The 23,882-nt window shown below is 35.7% G+C and overlaps 1 protein-coding gene across 6 annotated transcripts in view; it reads right to left on the reverse strand.

Annotated features, from left to right (window-relative positions):
* The window catches only part of evi5b (ecotropic viral integration site 5b), a 63,197-nt gene that overhangs the window by 19,975 nt on the left and 19,340 nt on the right, over positions 1–23,882 (reverse strand). For 4 of the 6 annotated variants that reach the window (XM_042335216.1, XM_042335217.1, XM_042335219.1 and 1 more), the window contains 16 exons: positions 21,794–21,983; positions 20,750–20,974; positions 20,084–20,158; positions 19,182–19,307; positions 18,596–18,739; positions 18,321–18,410; positions 18,105–18,202; positions 17,397–17,457; positions 16,667–16,720; positions 14,536–14,568; positions 13,701–13,841; positions 9,895–10,029; positions 9,442–9,582; positions 6,563–6,721; positions 5,744–5,890; positions 3,520–3,615 (listed from right to left, as the gene is read on the reverse strand). In XM_042335216.1, coding sequence (XP_042191150.1) covers positions 3,520–3,615; positions 5,744–5,890; positions 6,563–6,721; positions 9,442–9,582; positions 9,895–10,029; positions 13,701–13,841; positions 14,536–14,568; positions 16,667–16,720; positions 17,397–17,457; positions 18,105–18,202; positions 18,321–18,410; positions 18,596–18,739; positions 19,182–19,307; positions 20,084–20,158; positions 20,750–20,974; positions 21,794–21,983 — 1,915 coding nt within the window. The remainder of the gene's footprint in view (positions 1–3,519; positions 3,616–5,743; positions 5,891–6,562; positions 6,722–9,441; positions 9,583–9,894; positions 10,030–13,700; positions 13,842–14,535; positions 14,569–16,666; positions 16,721–17,396; positions 17,458–18,104; positions 18,203–18,320; positions 18,411–18,595; positions 18,740–19,181; positions 19,308–20,083; positions 20,159–20,749; positions 20,975–21,793; positions 21,984–23,882) is intronic. The other 2 variants (XM_042335218.1, XM_042335220.1) reach the window with 2 other exon arrangements.

Raw genomic sequence — 23,882 nt, forward strand, 5'->3', positions numbered from 1 at the left:
CCCGGCCACCGATAGTAGGGCGGTTGGGATGGGGGATGTGGAGCAGACCGGAGCCAGAGGAACGGAGGGTACGGGCAGGTAGGTAGGGAGATAGTAGGTCGGAGAGGTAGTTAGTTAGTTTTCTTGTAGGATCACACACCCATACAAACTAGCACATCATTCTTATGTGTTTCTCAGGGAAAAATAACTTTTTTAAAAAAACAAGTAATATAGGCATTCCATCTTGTATTTCATCAAGTTTGAAATCAGCAAAATGACTACTTTGTAAAATTCCACGCACCCTGAGGATAAATTTAGTTTACAATTAACCAAGGAACATAAATCCTAAGTAACTTAAAGGCCCAAAGAATACAGAATCAAACGTTTAGTTTGATAAAAAAATTGTTTTTGCAACAACTTTACAACCATAGAACTCAGTACAGTACAAGAGAACTGATTCAATTATGATCATATTAATCTAACTCCATTCAGAAACAATCTGATATACTTCAAAAAAATGCAACACATTTAGTGTGTTGCTAAAGGGAACTAATATAGAGATGTGCAAAGCACAAGTATGAGTCATTCTAAATGAGATGTTTAACTTGAGAATTACTCAGAATGAACCACACCGGGGTGTAGAGCATGATCTGATTCTATCACTTTTTCTGCTCAACGAATATAGCCGTTGACATAAAAAGACGGACAATGCACAGTGAGTCTTAAATTTGAAAGATCGTTGTACAATGTTTGAAAGTGAAATAAATATTCCTGTAATTCAGTTCCTTGGATAAACAAGCTGTGTTAAAATATATTTAGATTATTTTCTCTTTATGCAACACCAACTCTCTGTCCTTCGGAATAATTAGATCATCAGTCCTCTTCAGCTCATTTCAAACAAATAATTAAGAAAGAAACGTATGACAATCTCCATGACACAAGTTTCAATTCCAAAAGGGAAAGAAAGGCAAGGGAGGGTGTACTTTCTATCCATTGTACTACAATCTCAAAAATATAGCTGTATATATATATTTATTACTACACTGAACTGTCCTCAGTTTGAGGATTGTAAATATATGCATTTCAACTCTTTTCAAAACCACTCTTGATATTAGCTATCGCAAAAGTTTGAATTCATCCAGTGAAGTACCAATTCTACTATCTGTGATTTGGACTGATCAGGAGCTGATACATCACGTACCTGGAAAAACAAAGTACCTGTCTGTCTTAAACATTGGCTTCTGTTCTACAATACTCTACAATTATGGTCTACAATACTCTTCAAAATCTTAATTTTGCAGGGGAGAGAGAGTAATGCATGCACAGTTGGCATCAGTACAGGTAACTAATTATGGGATTTTACAATGTTTATTGGATAAACACCGATTTCATTCTCTTTGTATTGGAGGTGTTTTATCAGGAGTTTTTGGTTAAATCAAAAATCAGAAGCCTTAATTACATTGCAAATTGCATCAGCTTTTTAAAAAACTGCATTCCTGTGTTTGACTCATTTATACAGTTCCTTCAGACTCATTCTGCGGCTGAAATGTCAAGATTCAGATTTAGTTTTCTCACTATGAGTTATGTGTGGGATCACATGAAATCATCACCCTGCTTGTCCTCTTAATGAACCTTTTTTCTCCTGAAAGATAATTATCAGTCTCTCACATTTGTCACTCATTTTCCTTTTGCAAATAGTAAAAGGAGTTTTTTTTGCCCTTACACTTTTGACTAGACATTATTTTCTCAAAAAGGTCTGGCAAATCATATCAATAAAATGACTTTTACCACGTCACATTCATTGATCCTGCATGAAAGGTACAAATTAATGAATTCACCTCACAGATTTTCAATTTTTCACTTTTTCCTCATTAAGAGGAATGGAAGTTGGTCTTTTGCAAAAACAAACTGTACCTAAACTGTAATGAAAAAATATAATTTTCATGCAAATTGTCAAGAATTTCATTTAAAATAATGTAGCTATTCAATAAATGATCAATGGCAAATAAATATATCTCACCTGGTGCAATTTCTACTTAACTTGTTCATCACAAGATTTAAAAGAAAAATGTTCTCAAAAGGTTTACCTACTACTTCATCTATTTACCGTGAACTGAAACTTGTGAGTAAAATGATTACAACCATTTAATATGTGTGATGCAATTTTCCATGTAAGCAATGACTTTTTAAGATTTAGTTGTAATACGAGTACATAATAATTCTTCTCACCAGCCAATTCTTTCTCTTAATTTAAATAGTTCCAAGTTCAGTGGTATATTTTTGCAGTTACAAAGTATAAAAACGAATATGTAGTAATCAAAACTACTTTTTGAAGGTGACCTACAAATGACCTCAATAAGCACAGTCAACACTGATTTAAATCTATCATTTCTGTAGTTGAACTAATTTGAAAACTTCTGTGGGTGTACTGGCAACATAGCACGTACTGATGTTCAGACTAGATTTCTAACGTCTTTTACTTACACCTAGGAACAAATTCACACATTTGTGCACGATTAGGTTAAAAATGGTTATTGTGGTGCAATTTCAAGATTTTTGAAGTTGGTCACTTGCCAATAGGGTTACATGGAAAAACAATATGGGTGTGTGCTGACACCGTTTCCTGTGCACTTCCTCTTACCTTTGAACATTTGGCTATACTAATGCTCTCCTGTAGTTCTGTGAGTACAATCAAGGATGTGTGTACTCTTATTTAAAAAAAACAGCATTCATCACCTGTATTTCATCAAGTCTTATTTTTCCATTATGTCACCTATACCTCTCCCAAATATCAGCACAATCTTCAGCTTCATTTGCTAAATTTGGGATTATGTATACAATGCTCTTTTTTGTTACAGTCCTTGATTTTAAAGCCTGAGTGAGACTTCAGGACAGGCCATAGCTTAGTCAATGTCCCTATAACTTAAGAAACATAAATTATTAAATTAACAATATATTTTACCAAAGACATGCTCTGGGGTTCCTTAAAAAAAGGGACTTAAATGTGTCCCACATGTTATTTTATGCTTACATCAGATATACATTTATCATTCCTCCTATTCTACTGAAATTCACCATCACCAACAAAAAACGGTTTATCGAAACTGGGCTTAACATCGCAGGTTAGCACGAAAGATTAGTTTCCTTTTCCATACAGTTCACTTTTAGATGAAAGAGATGCAAAAATTCAGAAAAGCATCGTTATTCAAAATTCATGAGACATTTTCCATTTTTAGACGTTATATTATTTATAATGGATTTGCAAGTTTTAACGAAATGTTATTGCAATTATCTCTTTAAATCAAGTTCCTTATGTTTTGCACAGAACAGCACCCTGAACTGTTAATTATCTATTCTTGAATCAATGAATCTCACTGCAAACTGTTGATTTGATAATTTGCTGTAAAGATTACCAGCAGTTAAATGTGAAATAGTGGTAACTGTGGAATAGCTAGAGACATCATTTAATCTAAATGATGTCTCTAGCTATTCCACAGTTAATCTAAAATTTGCAATGATGCAGGTTGTTACTTTAAGTACCTGGATTTCTAGTTCAGCAACGTGTTGCTGGAGCTCAGCCACAGCTGCAATACTATCTGCTTCTCGAAGTCTTACAGCCATCACATCTTCTTTATTCTGAAATAAAACAATATACAAATCGCAAAGTAAATAAAGCCCTTAAAAATGTTGAATTAATGAGACCGGTGTTTTATGTGATTTCACAACTAATAAATGTAGCTTGTGGTTGCTGTATATTTTTAAAAATTAAGGATTGTGTCTCTTAACTCAAGAACACTTGGACCAAACCTCAGCATTTTGGTTAACCCTCAGTGCTGCTGTAAGACTTTGATGCAGGCCTGACTAAGTCTGATTTCCTTCAACTCTGCAATATTGGCTTGTTCTATCCCTACCTCACCTCTAATACAGACAAAGCTCTCATCCAAGCCTGTGTCTTTTCTACTGCTCTCCTCAACATCCTTCCTAGTTCAACCCTGTACCAGCTCTCAATTATTCAGAATTCCCTTTCCTGCACCAGGCGCTTAGAAGCCAACATCACTATCATTCGCTCGGCTCCCATTTCTCAACGGATCAACTGTAACATCTTCATTCTTACTTTTAAATGCTCCATACCCTTACCCTCCCCCACCACTGATCTCCCCACCCACTCCCTCTTTTAACTCAGGCCTAATGACTGAGAGTAGTTAACAATGATGGGGTTAGGCACCAAGCAAAGGAGAGGGGAAAATGGGGCATAGGCACGACCATAGGCGCAGTGAAAGAGGTAGGTTTTAAGGCGTGATTTAAAGATAAAGAGAAAGGGAGGATGGATGGAGGGAGTTCCAGAGGTTAGTTATGTAGTAAATGAATGCCTATAATTTGTAAACAGTGTTAACCAAACTACCCAGCAGCTTTTGAGACCTTGGTTTTATAACATCTTTTGAATTCTAGCAGAAATGGCACTTATTTAATATATTTGCACATTATATATTGACATAACAGTTCACCTAAGAAGTCGCTACCAGCTGCAACTGAAGGTTCATCTCTTGCACAGGACATTTTGTTGTGGGTGCAGATGTTGGTTTTAAATTCATTCAATGTACCAGAATTGTAACTGAATGTACCGGAATACACTGATGTTGCTGCAAACTGAAAAACCTCACGAGGGTTGACCAAGATGTGTACAGCTGTGACCGACATGGAGCAGTGTAGCCTCCTCAAAGCAGTTCGTTTACAATTTGCAAATGGCTGTTCAAATTAGTAACCACTCTTCATTCATGTCACGACTGTGCAGCTAATGTACTTCTTGAGAATAAAATTGCAATGACTCCTGCTGAATTCTTAATTCAATCTCTTTTTGCGGGGGGTGGGTGGTGGGGGTAATTAAAGAGGAATGACCAACCACTCACAAAAAAATGTCTACAACAATACTCATCTACATCTACTTCCTTGCAGACAAAGAAACGAACGCTTGTTTTTGTACTCAATACAGGAAATGTAGAGGTTGATAACAAGGATTTTTTAAACCTTTGACATAAATACCTCACTTGGGCTACATAAAAAATAAAAGATGACGCAAAGTACTGTAATGTGTTGTAACAGACGGAAGAAATATCTATTGTACATGCAATTAATTTAGCGGGTGATATTATAAATGTGCTCAAAATGGTTTTTCAATCTTGAAATATGCAATTTTCACCCCCAAATCAATGGTTAAAAAACATTGTCAAACTTTCTGTTGCTTGTTCAGCTAGGACCATCCTAGTCTGTCAGTAAAGGGTGCTTTGCTTTACTTAGACCGGGGGTGGTCAAACTAGTGACCGACAGGCCAATTTCATCTGCTCCCCCCACCGCCTCCATTTCATTTGGATATATATATATCTATAAACATTTTAGATGAGTATAAGCACTAAATATACAATTCAGCTTTCATTTAATTTCATTTATTTCAGCATTCTTTCATTCTCAACATACTTCAGTTCATATAAATATGGTAAATGTTTTGTAGTTTTTAAAAAAAAACACAAATCAATTTAAGTACACAAACAGCTGCACTGGTTTTCACTTCATATAGTGACTGACTCAGAACATTTCTTGCATCCATCAAGCTCTTGAGAATGTTATGAATGAGTCTTCCTCAAATAAATTTCATAAGGGATTCATTATGATTATTTCTCAAGAACCACCTCAAAATTTCATTTCAGTTCCTACCCTAAGTTAGCCTGCACAGAAGATATATCCACAATTTGATGTTCGTATACTGTACCTTGTATTCCAGCTCAGCAAATTTTCGTTTCGCTTCATTTAACTGAGTGACCAATCCCTTGTTTTGGGCCGTGAGATACTGCACTTTCTCGTGCAGAGCACGGGATTCTTCTTCCGCTCGACGGAGGTGGTTACTGTTGATTTGGTTCTGATATTTTGATAAATTAAAAAGGTAAAAGAAAAGCATCCATTCTAAAATTCAGCAGATAGTGATTTAATTCTGGATGCTTTAATGAACATTAACAAATGTTTTTAAAAATGATCCTTTTTTTGGGGTAAGTAACCTAACACTCTCTCTGCATTTCCATCTCAACATTCCTTCAAAGCATTCTAGCCTTCATAAACAAATTCAGTTCCTCCTCCCCGCTCCCCCTAGGTTCTCCCATATCCATCAGCATTTTTCAACTTTCTCCAAGGCATTATTTACATAAATCAGAAGAACAAATAGGGTGCTGCAATTGGGTTTCAGCATGCCTGGTTTAAGTGAGGAAACAAATCAGGGAGCATTCCCATTCTGGATTGCTATCCAGGAAACGGGAATGCTCAAATGTCCGATTCCACCTAGAGTTGAATTGCATGTCAACCAACACTCATTGTCAAGGACCACATAGTATACTTGGAAATGGAGAAAACTGGGTGGACAAAAAAAAAGTACAGGAGTAGGTCATATATCTGACCTTTAGCCCGCCCTTAAAAATTGGAGAAAAATAGCTTACGATTGGACATAAAATAACTTATAAAAGAAACTTCTTTGAAGTTAAAACTTTGAGGCATTCCACCTCCCACAACCAAACATAATGCTGCAAGCTGCAATGGATACCTGTGTTTCAAGCTCCATCATCCTTTGCTTAATTTCTTTCACTTTAGCCTGTGTTTCAGCTTCTCTAAAACGCACTGACATCAGTTCCTCTTGCAGCTCATTAACAGGATTCTTCCGTGGTGAGTCTTTCCACCGACTGGTAGTTCTCGCTAGATGGCGCTGCAGATAATTGGAAAAATTCTATCAATTATATAGACTTAACAATAAACCTTGCATTTGATATAACACCTTACCATGTCTTCTAGACACCTTAAAGCGCTTCACAGAATATATTGTAAAGTGAATTGAATGTATATTTTGTGGGTGAAACGCAGCAACCAATTGCGCACAGCAGCATCCCAAACAGCCGTGGAGTGACCAATTTTTTGTTGAGGGATTATTATCCCCGGAAAGCAATCCGCCAATCAACTAACAACTAACAACCAGGTCCCTACTTACTGCTAGGTAAACAGAGGCGTGTGGAGTAAGGAAACTTGCCCAAACTTTCTGGGAATCCAACCCAGGTCCTCTCGCTTACAAGGCGAATGCTCTAACCACTAAACTATAGGACTTTAGATGGGACATGGGAACATACAAGTACAATGCGTAACTTATACTTTCTAATCAACAAGTTAATTATTGTTTGAAAGGGTGGTGGAAGCCAATTCGATATCAACTTTTAAGAAAGAAGTAGATAATTATTTGGGAAGGATAAGTTTGCAGGGCTATAGGGAGAGAGCGGGGGAGTGGGATTGATTTGGAAGCTCTTTTCAAAGATGGCTTCCAAATCAATCAGTCACGATGGGCCAAATGGCCTCCTTCTGTACTGTATAATTCTATGATTAAATCATTTAAAATCCAATTAAACACAAAAGTAGATAATTCAGTGTTCATGTATTCTTGCATTTGGCTAGAATGAATGTTTGTAACAAATTGGACATCATAAAGATTAGAGGAAGAAAGTAACTTAGTTTGGTTAAAATGGTCAAGTCATTGAGGTGATAGTGTCAAAAGAGAGTGATGTATTTGTGGATTTACAGTTTAGCACAATAATGGATCCAGCAAGCATGTTTGGAAAAAAAGCACTAACACTGATCAAAGGATGTCACTTAAATTTGATGTTACGGTGGAAGGAACATTGATCCTGAACAAATCATTCACATGGCTGGCGATTTGGCCAGTTTAAACAGTGAATATCTACATATCATAATTTTCATTTCTTGGCAGCAAGAATTGTGGCATTTGTTGTAGTCAGGACTTTCTGTGCCATTCACATTTAGTGTATACTCACCAAGAATTTTGGCACAAATTTATCAAATTATAATCTGCACTTAATTACTGCCAAAATAAATCTTTAGAAATTAAATATTACAGTAGGAAAACTTCTGAGGTTGAATATTCATTTGTGAGGAATTACGCTAAAAAAAAGCAGAGTTTCTACTACATATGGACTCTAGCTGGAAAATTTGGAAGTTCAAATTGAATTTTTTAAACTTGAACTAAGCACTGACACCCCCATCAGTCCAATAAACTAACGGTTCACACAACAGAAATCCAAAACAAACACATCTTCTGTTACAATTTTTCCCTTCCTCCCGATACAAAAAAATTCCATTGTTTACAGTACAATCCTTTACTGCACATAGTCTGAAGAATGCATAATACTTAGATGAGGTTCTAGAAGGTACCTGGTGCATATGTAACTATACATAAGACAAATCAGGTCAACGCATACTTCATTTGTCACTCAAAAGCTTGCATGTATCAAATCTCACTCAGTGAATCAATTTTTTTTAAGTTAACCACCGATTCCTAGCATCTACCCTATCGAACAAGCCAAATCTTAGGCACCAAAACCATTATTAAATACTGCTTCATTGATAGTCAATCTAATTAACAGCAAAGGCTTAGCAATTAGTTCAAATTGTAATTCAAACAGTGCCACACTGCCATCTACTGACAAACCCAGAACAGGTTTTCCCCAACTCTTCTATTTTTAATTACTGCATATACTGTAGTAACCGATGGAAACAATAACCATCTGTAATCACAGATGATTGATCCCAAACAATTTTTAGTGGAAACCTTAGAATATGTATTGTGTTTAGAACAAATTGTATCTCAAAACAAAATAAATACTGAAATCGTCAGATTTGGTCCATTCAAATCTGATAGCCAGGATCACAGATTGCTGTTGTGGACTTGGCTAATCTCTACCTCCAAATACAGAATGTGGCTCAAGGCCTTTATCAGACTCACATCAGTCAACATGGTAGAAAACGTACTGCTATAGCCCTCTCTGCAATGTAATGTTAATTAATTAAGTTTGCTCAAACTTCATCCCAGACAAATTTCAGCATTTGCGATAAACAAAAAGGAACCCAAGTTTCCCTCAACCTGTTCTACCTACAAGAACAGGATGGTTTGTGTAACAGAATTCAGTGAGTGCAAACAATGTTGTTTAAAAGGAATTTTTCCAAACAACTGATATTAACAAACCGACATTTAAAAACTGAAAACGTTAGAAGTGCACAGTATGAGTTATGATAAAACCTCAGATGTTAAACTGATGAGACATTAAATTGAGTTCTGGTCTCCCTGTTCAGGTGGACTTTAAAGATCTGTTCTGGCCAACAACACCCCAAATAAAATTGTTCATTCACTTTATGGCTGTTTGTGGGATATTGCTGTGTGCAAACTGACTGCTGTAACCACACACAAAATACATTTTACAGTAAATCCAATGAAGCGCTTTGAGGTATCCTCCTGTGTGAATTGTGCTATATCAAATGGAAAGATTATTATGACCTCCAAAGATAACAGTTTTATGATGAATTCCAGAAAACGTTTCACAAAAATGTAATATACATTTGTAAAATCATCACGTGGCTCTACCTTACCTGCCAATGCTCTTCTAAGTCCTTAACTTGCTGCCTGAGTTCTTTCAGGCTCGTTAGTGCTTCCGCTTCCCTCAGTTTCACTCCTATAAGTTCTTCTTGCAACCTGGCCACGTTATTTTCATCAGGAAAGAAGCTATTTTTCTGTTATTGAATATAACCATAAAACAATCATCAATACCCAATCTTGTTCACTTCCCTAGAAATTACCAGGGAAGAAACTGAATTGAAAAAAAAGTTTACATTGCTCCAGATATAATCCACGTTCAGGGTGTGAAGTACTTTTAATCTTTAAATTGCCACTCATGCAGATGTATGTGTGTTTGGTGCGGTGATCACTTTTAATGAGAATACATTTACTTTACATAGAGGGACAGTGGGATCGCCAGACCCCTAGTAATTATTAATGCATTTTATGCATCACTTAATCAAAATAAGTGAAAATAATTCCAGTACCTTTTCTATGTCCAAGAGTTTGTCTTGCATCTCTTTAAGTGCACACTGAGACTCTGCTTCTCGTAGCCTTGCATGCACAAGCTCTTTCTCCAACTGCAGTACAAAATCCTCACTATAGCGTGGATTGCATTTAGGCTATTAAAAAAAATTAGAAAAATGTTAGAATTGGACGTGTTTAATTACAAATAACCAGTTTTATGTTTAGATTTACATAATAAAATTAATTTAGAAGGATTCTTTATGTAACCTGCAAAGGTTTCAATCGAAACTTCAAAATTCAACGTTAAGTATTTGCCAACTGGTATAAAAAGTGTTACTCAATAAAAAAAATTACAAGCTACACCTTAGTAAACATATGCTGTATATTAGAGAAAATTGAAAATGTATTTATATAATCATTTCCAATTTCAAATTAATTAGCTCAATGTAATTACACAAAATAGAGAATCCACAATTAAATCACATTTTATATATCCAGATATCGCAAATTTATTTAAGTATTACGAGTTGTATAATACCTGCATCTACAGTGCTGAAATATATTGTTATTTCCACATTGTACAACAGATTTATGTTATATACACTTATAACCATTGAGCCCACCTACATACCCAATTTATCATACTTCACACATACAAAGCTTGCAGCCCATGTATTTGTATACATCAACTGATATGTGCAGTCAGTTCAAGCACGCATAAAGGAGTGCTCACCACATACAGCGCATGAACATAAAACTTAAACAGAAGACAAGGTAGAACATATACAGGTGGACTTTCATGTACAAAATCTATTAATTATTTCAGACAATGGTCAATGGCTCCTAATGGAAACAGTTGACTCTCGAAATCCAAAATTTAATAGGTTAGCCTCTTTTCTTGTCAGCCAGTAACGACAGGCAAAAAGTATTTTGGTTTACCAATAAGAACATCTCTATTTTTAGACTATTAATGTCTTGAAATGTGTTTTAAAACTGCTTTGGCACTCAAAGCTGTCTTATTTTTGCCAACTTACTTTTCTGAACTCTGTCCTTTCTCCTAAAAGTAGTATCTCTTGTGGAAGTACATCTCCACGGGTGCCACAAGTGCCCCCAACTGCCCATTATTCTGTGGATGGGATGCCTTGATTTTGAGTTTCAGTAAACAAACACAAAGAGCATAACCAAGTCTAATTCAGTTCTCAACTAACATCCATACGTTTTAGCAAGGGACAATGGATGGCATTCAGAAGGATCCCGAACTAGGAACCCTGACTAATTTAGGATCAGCAATTAACCATAGTGCCCACCATTACCTTTGCTGATATCAGATAATTCATCACAAATCATTTCTTGAACCTGGGTATTTAGGTCTATATGGCTCAGCACCCTCCATTTAGGCACTAAATCATCAAGCATCTTGATCATTTTATAAAGATCAGTATTTTAAGGAATTTAATGTACATTTACATCAAGGCACACTTCTACTATATTAAATATTGCTCTGGGTCCTAACTTTTTATGTCACACCACAGTACTCATTGGAGTAATTTAGAATTCATCAATTTGCCGAATTAGAATTATTGTGACCATCAATCAACTGTTTTGCTTTTGTTAAAATCAAAGTGAAAGTAGAAATCTGGCTTATAGAGAGGCCATATAACTACAGTATATAGCAAGTCACAGTAATTCCTTCACTCCCTTTTGTACATTCATACCAATACAAAGATGATACTAAAAAGGTAAGTTTAATGGAATAGAAAACCTAGTACAGTGTGATTTGTCTGACTCGACTGCAATCAAGCGAAGTACACTATCGAATTAAACACATTTTCAGAGTGACCAATCCACAGCCAAGACACATCATAGCAAAGCAAGTTTGCAATTCAGCAAAATGAGGTAGTAAAGTCTACATGGTATCAAGTATGGCTCATGTTAATGGGAAATGTGATATTCAATGAGTAGTACCTAATCATTTTATAGATTATATTCCTTGAATCTATAAAATGTACTTTCAATCTATGTTCCCATTCACTATAATGTATTTGGTCTGTGGGAGTCTCACACACTGCCTGGATCTCGAGGACAAGCCTTGCCATTAGGAACTTTCAGTCCCAACTGCTGACAACTCAGAAAAGCAGATTTTCTGCTTGCTAGTTAGTTCTGGAGTGCACCATCCAAATCCATTTTGGGGGTGGGGGGAGGGAATTGATAAACGTCTCTCTGATTAACGTGACGATTCGTAAGCTTCTCTCTGATTAACATGGTTAAGCCATTGACCTTTCAGGGTGTTATCGTAAATGGTTCTCAGGAGTCAAACGTGAAGTATCTCGTACACCACTGAAAGATCTACCCGCGTTCCGATTGATGAGCCAGGTAATCTGATCAATTATTAATATCCTGGAGCACTGCAGTACCGTTTGCCTAAGGGAATGGATCAGCAAGTCCAAACAGAGTTCCCCTCTGTCTTGGTCAAACACATTACAGTGGACGCAATCCTACAGAGGCCTTGTTTATCTCTCCTACCCTCAGAAAGTCATTCATTGCGTTAGATTCCAAACCTCATTTTCTAGGCAAAGAAACATTAATTGTTTTCAAAAATAATCTTTTTCAAATCAACTTTTATCTACACAATTTTTCAAACTCATATGGCAATCATATGAGCCATTGACAGAATCTTTATGCAAGCACATGGGTAACAAAACATTTATAATATTTAATATTCTAAGATCAACTGTTAGTTAACAGGATTTTTAGTGATGCGATAGCCAACGTCTTGATCCAATTAACGCTACAGCCAAGCTACATCGAGTCACAAATATATTTATTTTTATTAAATTAGCAATATTAACTCTTGATAGTCCGCAGAAAGTCTTCTCCATTATCTTTAAATCATCAGTTTAACTCTTACCTAGAGACAAGTTACCACTAGCTAACTCTCATGCAGAATGCCACTATAGCCCACTACAACAACAAAATGTCGGGAGGACGTCCCAAGGCGCTGTATAGTCAGGGATTTGGAAGCGAGCAGGGGGTTGGGATCAGGAAGGGTGAGGGAAAAGGAGGATAGGGATAGGAGCGTGGCCAAAGGCGCGTTCGTAGAGAAGGATCTTAAAGGAGGCAAGGGAGGGAGCAAGGTGAAGGGACTGTGGGATGAAATTCTAAAGGATGGAGGTAGAGAGGCTGAGGGCCCGACTGCCGATGGCGGGCCAGGCGGGAGACCTGGAGCAGACTGAGCCTGCTGAGTGGAGGGAGTGTTCAGGTTGATATGGCATTAGCAGGTGACAGAGGTAGAACGGAGCACAAGGTTAATTAAGGAAATTTATTTAAAATCATAACTTTACATAGTTTAGTTATTTTCAGTGTATAGAAAGCAGCCAAATTCAGCATAAGGCAAGACAAAAGTGTCATTAAAACAAACTATTTTGAATCTCCAATTTGAACCACAGCAAAGCAGCCTTGGCAATCTGTTTAGGATATCATTGACTAAGACTAAATGTTATCAAATCATGGACCAACCTGCGATTGCAATGCATTACTTTGATAAATTTACATCAGTATTATTGCCAATAAACCCAATGGTGACTTGGAAACTATGGATTTTGCACTGAACTGCATAAGGTCAGAAAATCTGCAGCTACTTCAATACTGTGAAACAGCACCTCAGGAAAAAGAAAAAAGCACAATGTATAAAGTAAAGGATAATGTCGCATTGCAGAGTGAACATTAACAAAATGTCAGAGTTGAAAACAGATAAAATGACATGAACAATAAGATGCAACCAAGCGAATAAAGAATAGGAAATGTATGGTACTGCCAGCCTCCTTACCCGTTGCTCTTGGAGCTCCCTGAAGGCATTCTGAGCTTTCGCCAGCTTAGCACTAGCCTCATCACTCTGCTGTTTAATGGTGGCCAGCTCCCGTTTAATGAGGTAGTTTTCCTCTGCCTCTTGTGCCCTTGTCACTTGTCCCTTAGGACACAATTGTGCAGGGAATAAGGATTGGTGTGGGGGAGTTCTGAAGAGATTTGTCTATTTTACATTGGTACATTAATAATGCATACCAACGTTAGAGTTGATTATTTGCAGACTGTTGCCCATCTCTACTGTTTAGCCAAAAAGAACACTTACCAATTATTCTACATGCATTTCCATTAAATATATGTAGTTAGAATTAAGGCCTTGAATGAGTTAGACAACTTGAGGTCAGTGAGGAGTTTTACATGCACTAAAATTACTAACTCCTCCAATTATACTTCTAACATTTGAGAATGTCATTTAACAGTAAAAGTAAAACTTGTGCATCTGAAATAGTTATCAATAGAAAACTATCCTATTGAATATTGATGTTTTTATCATTAAGGTATCAAAACTAAATCGTATGAATTCAATTGAGAATTGCTTCCATTAAAATTACACTGCAATTGCTTTCAATATAAATTACCTGAACATCTACTGAAATATGGAATGTTTGTATGAATTACTACTTTAAAAAATAGTATGTAGATAACCATTTTCCAGAAACACACAAGTTATCAGTTCACTTAAATTTAGGTTTAAACCAGGAAAAAATGCGAACAAAATATAAAGGGCAATGGGCGATTTTAAATCTGGGTAGTGATATTCCATCCATTTTACAAGACACTGACAGGATGAGGAACTGTACCTGGATCAATCTATCTGCCAAAGAAGCACTTTCCTACAAAGGAAAAATCCAGACAGGTATAAGAAAAAGACCAAGGAAACAGTGAACATAAAAGCGGTAGTGTCAAAATAAGCTGTAAAATCCAGTAGAAGAGAAACTGTATGAAACTTCTGGAAGGTATTCATAGAATCACAGAATTATACAGCACAGAAGGAAGCCATTCGGTGTTGTGGCATGTTCAAATCACTCCTCCTTGAAAAGGCCCAAATCATTTCCTTTTATTGCCAATTAAGTTTATTTTATTGCAAGGAGGTAGAAACTGAACAAGGACCTGTGTGACATGTCCTGTAGCTAGTTTTTAGCAAAGCACAGAGGTGTTTGCCCAGCAGTAAAGAACTAAAAATTGCAAAGCAGAAAGAGTTACCCACTCCAAAATATTATGCATAAGGATCAGTTGTACTTTGTACAGCAAGCTTCATACCAATGAGATGCCATGCTGTAGTTAGAAACTATTAATCCAATCTTATGCTAAGAAAAACTTCTTATAAAAAACAGGTACAATGAAAACTTTCAACCACTTCTTTACGAAGAACAGTTTTTTTTTAACAGTTTTCTGTATAAATGTTGCATTGCTCCAATTAACTTTAAACTACAGCGCATTAGTACTCACAATTTTAGTTCTCCATTTTCCAATGCAGCTTATAAAACTAACCAAAGCAAAAAAGCATTCAGCAGATCATACCCATCATGCAGCTATTTAGAGAAACGTATGTTATTTTGTCTAGAAAAAATGTCACTACTTGAATTCCACCTTAAGATGTACAATAATCAGCAATGCTGCATTTTGGGGATTCATTCACTCTCTACACTGCCACTTATAATCCAATTTATTACATAAATCCGCTTAATGTTACAAATCAAGTACTGCAGCTTAAAAACGCAGTTCATGACGCAGATCACTGAAGCAAAGTACAAATTAATACATTTAAGTGCAATATTTTTGATGGTATTAAAGTTAGAGAAAGTTAAACACAAACTTTGTAGCATAAAATTGTAAGATAGTTTAGTCCACAATACTGGGCAAAACGATCTCTGTATAATATGGGTTGCATCTACTGTAAACATCTAGAAGTAGAATTATTCCATCCAGAGAAGTGAAGTAAACAGTAATAAATTGCCATTAAAGATTACAATAAATCAAACAACTGTTTTCTGGAATAATAAGCTGGAATTGTATCCATCAATAATAAACATCAAACCATACTTAAATAATAAATAATATAAATACACAAGCATCTAATAATGGGTGAGTAAAACCAAAAAATTTTTGAATCGGAAATAGTTTGTGTAGTATTTGTTAGGATGATGTCCGTTTCCCCTCCCCCCCAAGAAATGAATACATGAACAGAAAAGCAGGTCAATTGGAATAGAAGCAGTCTTCCATTTCTGGAATGAATAAAATTAAAGTGCAAACAACATGCACTCGTTGTTTCGACCATAAATACTGGTCTGCACATATTGATAGAGAAAGTCTTTGCAATTTAGAATCAGAAATTTCAAAACAGAACAAGTCAATGGTATTTGTGCTTGTGCTGTCATTTAAAACTTGTACTCTGGATGCCCCATTCTTAATAGCTGGTGCTATTAAATATACTACAGACAAAGTTACTTTATTTAAAAAAGTAAAATTGGCAAAAAAGAAAGTAAAACTGGACAACAAAGCTAGAAAACAAATCCAATAAATGTTATAAAATCTTCAGATTTAAACCTGAAACCTGTAATAATATGAATAAAACATCCTAAAAACATCAAAGATTCATTTTTCTCATTCTACAGAATGAAAACACACAATTGATATTAGACCTACTTTTTCCCTTCCTTAAATACCTTTTGCCCATCATGCATTTATTAAATCCGGTGTGTCCCCCTGCCAAATATTAATATGTATTTCAGCCAAGCACAGTTAGTAAACAAGCCAATTATATTGTTGGCTGCAAGCAATCTTTGTCTCAGTTAACCACATAAAACACTTTCCTGAAAAATGCCAGTAAATATTCATGAACATAAACATTGCTTTAAAGCAACAATAACGTTTAATTCTTAAAGCAAGGATCTGCTTTAGACCCTTACTACTGAATTTGGATGTCCTTACCTTCTCTAATGTTTCAATTCGCTGTTTCAACAGTCGATTTTCTGTACGTAACCTCTAAACGCAATAAAAACAATCAGTAGTCTACCATATTCTTTTCATTTTGCTTCAATTTTTTAAATAATCTTGAATGAATCATTTTGTTGATACAAAACTCTAGGTTTAAGTACAGTGGCAATGCAGATGACAAAAAAAGCCCTATTGTTGCTCTTTTATATGATAAAATTACATTTTTTTTAAAAATCCATCTTTCACATTATGAAATAAATTTTACAGAAATCAATGTAGTTCGTTAGATCCTAATCATGCTGGCGTGTATTTGAGCAAGAAGTAATATCTAATTTATATATGAATTTACCCTTGATTTTATTTTATTATCCAGTTGGAGGAGACAGGGGCAGAAATTTACCATGTCCTCAAACCAACACGTGGGTAAAAATTACATTGTCAGCAATGTACTGATATTTTAATTCAGGCATAGAAAGCTTGGAGTACCAGAAATAATTTTAATGCACTGAACTGAAAAATAAATCACCAGTTCAAATTTCACTTACAAACCTTTGGGGTACCTCAAAAGGAAAACATGTAGTGAAATTATGCACCTAACAAATTGATTACTAAATGTGCTCAGATAACTAAATTTGCAACTTGATGCATGCTTAATGTACGTGAATCTAGTTTACAATATTACTTTCAACATTTTATGACAATATAACTGAAATAATAAACTTACCTTAATTTCCACTTGTTCTTCCATTTCTTTATTTTTTAATGTAGTGTATTCCTTTTCTAACCTAACACAAAATTCATAAAAACATAAGGAACTACATTGATTTGGTATGACATGCAAAATCACATTTTGAAGAGGGAATGCACGCACCACTTTAATTAGATAAATAAATAATCCTCAATTTGATGCACCACCTTTCACATTGGGAGGATATTTCAAAGTGCAGGATTTGCAAATCCAATGCAATGCTGGGGGTTTGCTATATTCTTGGAGGTGCCACGCTTCAGATAAGACATTAAACTGAGGTCCCTATTAAAATGGTCATGAAAGATTCTATGGCACTAGTTGAAAAGAGAAGGAAGTTTCTAATCACGCTGCTTGTTATTCACTTTGTGGCAGGCTAATATTGGAGCAAAGTATTTTAACAATAACTGTCTCCATACTTCTGTTTGGATCCTTGTATCCAAGGAAGTATGAAAGAAAAAAATTCTAAAAGTTGTAATGAAAGGCTAAACAGCATAGAATAAACAACAGGAGAAGGCCGATTACAATCTGTGAATCTGTTGTGGAAACTGTTTTGAAATATACCTGTTTTAGAATCAAGCAAATTCAATAGTTTTCAAAGTATGTTATAGAAGCAATATTATTGGGAAGCCTCTTCAACATTCTGCATACCGTATCTAATCAAAATACAGCTTTAATAAAACATACTTTTTCATCTTCTTTGCGTTGTATTTAATTTGATAAGCTGCTTGGATCAGCTTGTCAGGACCGCTATCAAATCGATGTGGAATGACCTTTTGAAAGTGCTGAAGGGAATAGTTGCACAAATGAATTAGTCAATGCAGTAATAAACAAACTGCAGCATTTTCTTGCAAATAACATCAAAGTTTTACCGTGAACACGATAAGTTCACTTCATTCTTACGTGTAACATTCCTTCCATATCAAGCTGCATCAATTCTGCCTGATTGGCTTGAAGAATAGCTATTCCAACACGAAAAACGATTTCTAGACCCTAGTAAAACACAGAAATACAATTTTGAAGAAACACTATGAAAAAACATCTTATTTTCTTGCTTCTCGCTCACAAGAAAACACATGCCCTTATCTAACAAGGTGCATGGTTGGAAATAGGCTCCCTTAGCATGTGCTATACTTCATTATCCAGTTACTAATTTGTTGATTACAAAATGAACTTACCTCTGACATGAATATGTCAAATAATCTTGTAGCAACTGGCAGTGGAAATGTAGTCAGAAAAATAGTTAGGAACCAGGATGAGGCGTACATGGAGGTATGGAAACTCTGGGATTGAAAGTGCACCTGAAGTTCTGGTAGCTGTTCCTGTGTATGGAACACAACACAAATTGATTTATAGTTGCAGGGGTGGCATTGCTGCATTGCACTATACAAATGCACATTAAAACCATATGATATTGTAATGACTATATTTCAAACCTTTGTGGTCCCTTTCTGTTAACTGGGTAATTTGTGGTTTGGTTCCTGACCACAGAAATCGTTTGACAAAAAAAAAACATTTATTTAAGGTCAGTTGAAAACCCATCACAGTGCTAAAGAGTCTCCAAACTAAAATTGAGACTTTACTGAGAGTTCTGCATATGTTTCTGGAAGTTTTTATAACGTTTAATTATGGAGATTGAAAATTTGTACTTGGATTTTTCAATATTACTGATCAGGTCAATTTAACTCATCTGTAACAATCATTTTAAACTGATGTGTTAAATTTATCCAATCGTGGTTCAGATGTATTTTTGTTTCCTCTTACCTGTATCATCCACTCAAACTGGTACATACATAGACCCAACTCAGCCATACTGGGCTTGAAAAGCTCTCGAAGCCTGTAATCTTGCATTAGCTTCACAAAGACACAAAATGCTTCTTCTTCTGGCATCTTCACAGCAGAAAACAAAAATCACAGAAATTCACGTGACAACCAGTAACACTTCTTTTAGTTCATGCCTCAAATATCAACTTCACTTTTAATACAAAATTTCCTTCATCAGCTTTAGTTCTTCTTGTTAATATTTTACAACAACAAATTGCATTTATATAACTCCCTTCATGCAGGGTAGGCTCTCTGAGTGCTTGTTTTATGTTGAACACTAAACAGTTCAGAAAAACGTTTTTAAAAAATTGCACAGGAATTGAAGGTAAATTTCAGATTAAGTACTGCAGTCTAACTGCCAGTAAGATAGCTGCACATTCCCAGAAAATGGGGTTTTATGGAACTAAATGTACAAATTGCAGAACTTTAATAAATCTTTATAATTTGCATCATCTTTTCTAAGCATCTTGTACTGTACCACAACCATAAAATGATGAATTTCTAAACTAATTTGGAATAAAATGAATTATGTTCCATTATCGTTTTTGAGTACTGTTCCCAAAATGACAGCTCATAAGTAATTTGAGAAAAAGATGCAATAAAAATATTAATTGCAGGGGATGCACGATTAGATTTTATACAAATATAGAAAGAAATGACTTTCAGGTTTTACTAAATGCACTTATTTTGTATGGTTCTAGACAGGCCGTTACTTAGAAAGTAAACTGGTGTTGGTATTAGAAAATGCTAGAAACATCAACCAATCCAAATAATCATAATAAAAACCTTGCATTTGATTTGCAAATGGCAAGAGGATAGTCTGTCAGGGAAAAAATATTTACCTGCATAAGAAGAAGTCCCACTATAAAAGCACTTCCTTGACAATAACCAACTTCACGGTCCACAAGTGAATAAGCCTACAAAAGGAAATAAAATATACTGCTAAAACCTTATTCATTATATTATATTTTTAGATTCAACATTTCCACATACAAGACACAAGACATATAAATTGTTCACATCACTGCAATTTTTAAAGACAATTTGGAATATTTATTTAACCCTTCTCATAAAATAAGCTAATAGAGGATTAAGTAGTTTAGAATACAGTTCTACATCCTTGGGATTTGGGTTTACATCAAGCCCAAGTTGATAGAATAAAAGTCTCCTCAGTCTCTGCTGATCTAAGCAGTTGATATAAAATAAGTTTTGGAAAGATTTAACTAATTCTAGTAGATTTAGTCCCACAACTCAAAACTGCCCAAGTAACGCTAAATGTGCATATCAAACATTATAAAGATGATTGAGAGGAGTGCTTTCTGTGTGTGGAAGATAAAGCTGAGCGGAAGGAACTTATAACAACTATAACAACTGTAGTTCAAACTGAATACCATTAAAAATGTAGTTTTCTAATTAAATTATCATCATATTGTAAATGTAGCATTCTGATTTCTTGGAATAAAGAAGTTGCACTTTTTAAACAGTGAAATATTTGATGATATTGTCACCTTCATAACATTAAATAAAACCTCTTGTCCCAGGCTATCCTTTTCTCTGAAAAAATCATGTTCTGGATACGTTCTGGCAATATCCCTTCTTATAAGTTTTTCGCAAGGAGAGGTCATCTTCAGGAGGTCTGAATATTGATCTTTGATGGGCATATTTTGGGCATTGCAGAGGAGCTGCCACACAATAGCTCGGAAATGATGAGGAATCCCTTTTCGTACAAGTTCCTGAAAGGTACAGAAATTGTTTATAATAATAATAAACCTTGCATTTGATATAGTGCTTTTCACGTCTTCTAGACTTCTCAAAGCGCTTCACAGAATACACTGTAAAGTGAATTGACTGTATATTTGTGGGCAAACCGCGGCAACCAATTGCGCACAGCAGCGTTCCACAAACAGCCGTGGATTGAAGTGACCAATTTATTATTGCTTTTCTTTTCTTGAGGGATTATTATTAGGCGTGTGGAGTAAGGAAACTTGCCCAAGGTTTTGCCCTGCTTGGAATCGAATCCAGGTCTCTCGTTTGAGAGGCGAGTGCTCTAACCACTGAGCTACAGGACTACAGGATTATAAAAAAATGGGTTTTGCTTTTACTGAAAGCTTCTGGATCTTGGGTTTTCAAATCGTAAAACACCATTTGTTCCTAATGCAGAACTGAAAACAATACATCTCACATAGCCTTTGTCTAGGACAACCAAATGGCAGAGTGTTCAAAGGAGAAGACACATGTTTAGTGGTTCAGCAGTAGAATTCTCGCCTCCACACAGGAGGCGCGGGTTTGATTCCTGGCCAATGCAAAATATTTATACTACTGTTGGTGAAAGTTGATATATAACTTCACCGCATAGTAATCCCTAAGAATAAAATCTAATTAATTTATGTTACACAACCACCCTTCCTTCCTGTAGGATAGTGTTCTCCTCCACAATTGTACACCCGAAAAGTTTTTAATAGCCCCTCCCTTCTTGGAGGATAATGTTTTTCTCTACGACTGAGCATCCCAAGCGGTATAAATCAACGCATGGGGAATTTCACGCGTCTTACCCTTAGCTGTTTTTCTTTCTTTTTTCGGACGTCTTCCCACTCGTTCACCATTCTTCCCCAAAGAATCCAGGAATCTTCTTCCAAGTGACTGAGGTTACTTGAAGCAGAAGAACTAGATACAAGGGAAGATCCACTGTTTCGACGAGATCCATTTACTGATTTCAAAGACTTGCTATCGGTCTCCAAAAGTCTGTATGCAACAAAAACAAAAATGGAGTATTCCAAATGATCCACTAAACATTGATATCTTCTTGAGATGCAGACTCAAATTCACTGCAAAATGGAAGGGTGTAGGTGGCTCATGCCAGTGATTCCTAGACAGCAAGTTCTCAAACTCAGGTAAGACATCAAGAGCATTCACTGAACAGGACACAAAGTGCTTCTCCATGCAGTACGAAAGAAAATGAAGATAAACAACCACAGGCCATAGCCAAACACTTTCCAGGAACAGAATCAGGAGCTCAGAAGTGATTTGTCAAACGGAAAATAGAATAAAGCATGGAAGGGATCCCAATGAGAGGGAATGACTTAAAAAATACAGGACGGAATGCATTTGTCATTCAACTAGGAAAAAAACAGGAAGAAATATAACTACAAGCAGACAGCACTTAAGAACTACTTGAGCTTATCAAACAGGTTATGCTTGGAACCCAGATCCAGTGTTACTATTACAATTCATTTGTTTCTCCACTGGAGGCCGCAAATAAGCTATGCAAGCATTAATTCCCTCCCACAGAATAATGCTGTATTGACTCTCATTTCTCATGTTTATCTTCAGAGAATATTAGATGAAATCATGCTTAAAGACCTGTGCAATGCATAGCAATGGGCATTCGCATACTAAGTACTGCAGAAAATATTGCATCAAAGCAGTTGTGTGCAACTAGCAAAGCTGTTCTTCTAATTTTTAATAGGTTTCCGATTTCACACACCTCCCCTTTTCTCTCCTCTCCTGAAAAAACATGCTAGGATACAATTTTTCATAGCACCAGCCCTCCAGTCAAACAATAGTGAGTACAGAATACTATCCAGCTATTGAACTGTGGGAGCAGCTAAATTTGATCCAAAACAAACACAAACACACACCATCCAGCAGAGGTCACTGAATAATAGTTAGGGTTGGGCATATTGGGGTTTTTTTTAACCATCAAATCCAAATAAAACTTGTATTCCTGAATAAAATACAGCAAAGATGGAACAACACAAAATACAACACTGAAAATTTATTTTCTGGCAATTGACTGACAATTAAATTTTATGTACATTGTGCTTCATCAAATAAATTAAAGAAAGATCAACTTTTTTAAAAATACTATTTTATAATTGTTGCCTATTCTATTACCCTACGTAACTTGATGCCTCTCAATCACTATCTGTAACTTGGCTTGAGTCCATGGCATGACGCAAATCAGATAAGATTTACCATCTGTAAAACAATCTTCACCCAGAGATCAAATGAAAGGTTACTCTGAACTGGATATGTGAAACATTAATACCAGGTTCTCTCATTACACATTGGAACAAACTCTACATAAAAAAATCTTAGTACAGTACTGAGTACTATTATGAAAAGTAATAATACTCAAGAGTTTTTTTTCAAGTTTCATTTTTACTTTTTGAGTTTGGAAATAAGCTTCTCACACTTTTAAGTCATCGAATAAAATTTCAATATTTCCTTTTATGTACCATGATACCAAAAACACAGCAACCAACATCATGTTATTATTCGCACAGGTTTTTTTCTGCGCAGAAAACATTTACCTATTGCTGCCTTAGTGGAATCTCATTTGGTTGACTGGTGAACTGATGATCTATACTAATAAAACAAGTCTGTGTGTGTTTCAAGAAGCATGTCAATAACGGATTGATGTAGAGACATGATTATACCTCATCGGAAAGGTATTGCATCTAGGAGTCACATGGGCATATTTGTTTTGGGGTATCTCCTATCGTTCATGAATTGTAGCCTAAAATGTATTTCAGTTTTGCGTTTTTCGCTGCAGTTACACCTGGTGGTCTCTGAGTCAAAGTGGCGCTGTGGCATCGTGCGTCACAGAGCGCCTACGTATGTACGCACGCACTGCAGTTA

This window comes from Callorhinchus milii, unplaced genomic scaffold (genome assembly GCF_018977255.1).
Source record: "Callorhinchus milii isolate IMCB2004 unplaced genomic scaffold, IMCB_Cmil_1.0 Scaffold5, whole genome shotgun sequence".
Lineage (NCBI taxonomy): Eukaryota > Metazoa > Chordata > Chondrichthyes > Chimaeriformes > Callorhinchidae > Callorhinchus > Callorhinchus milii.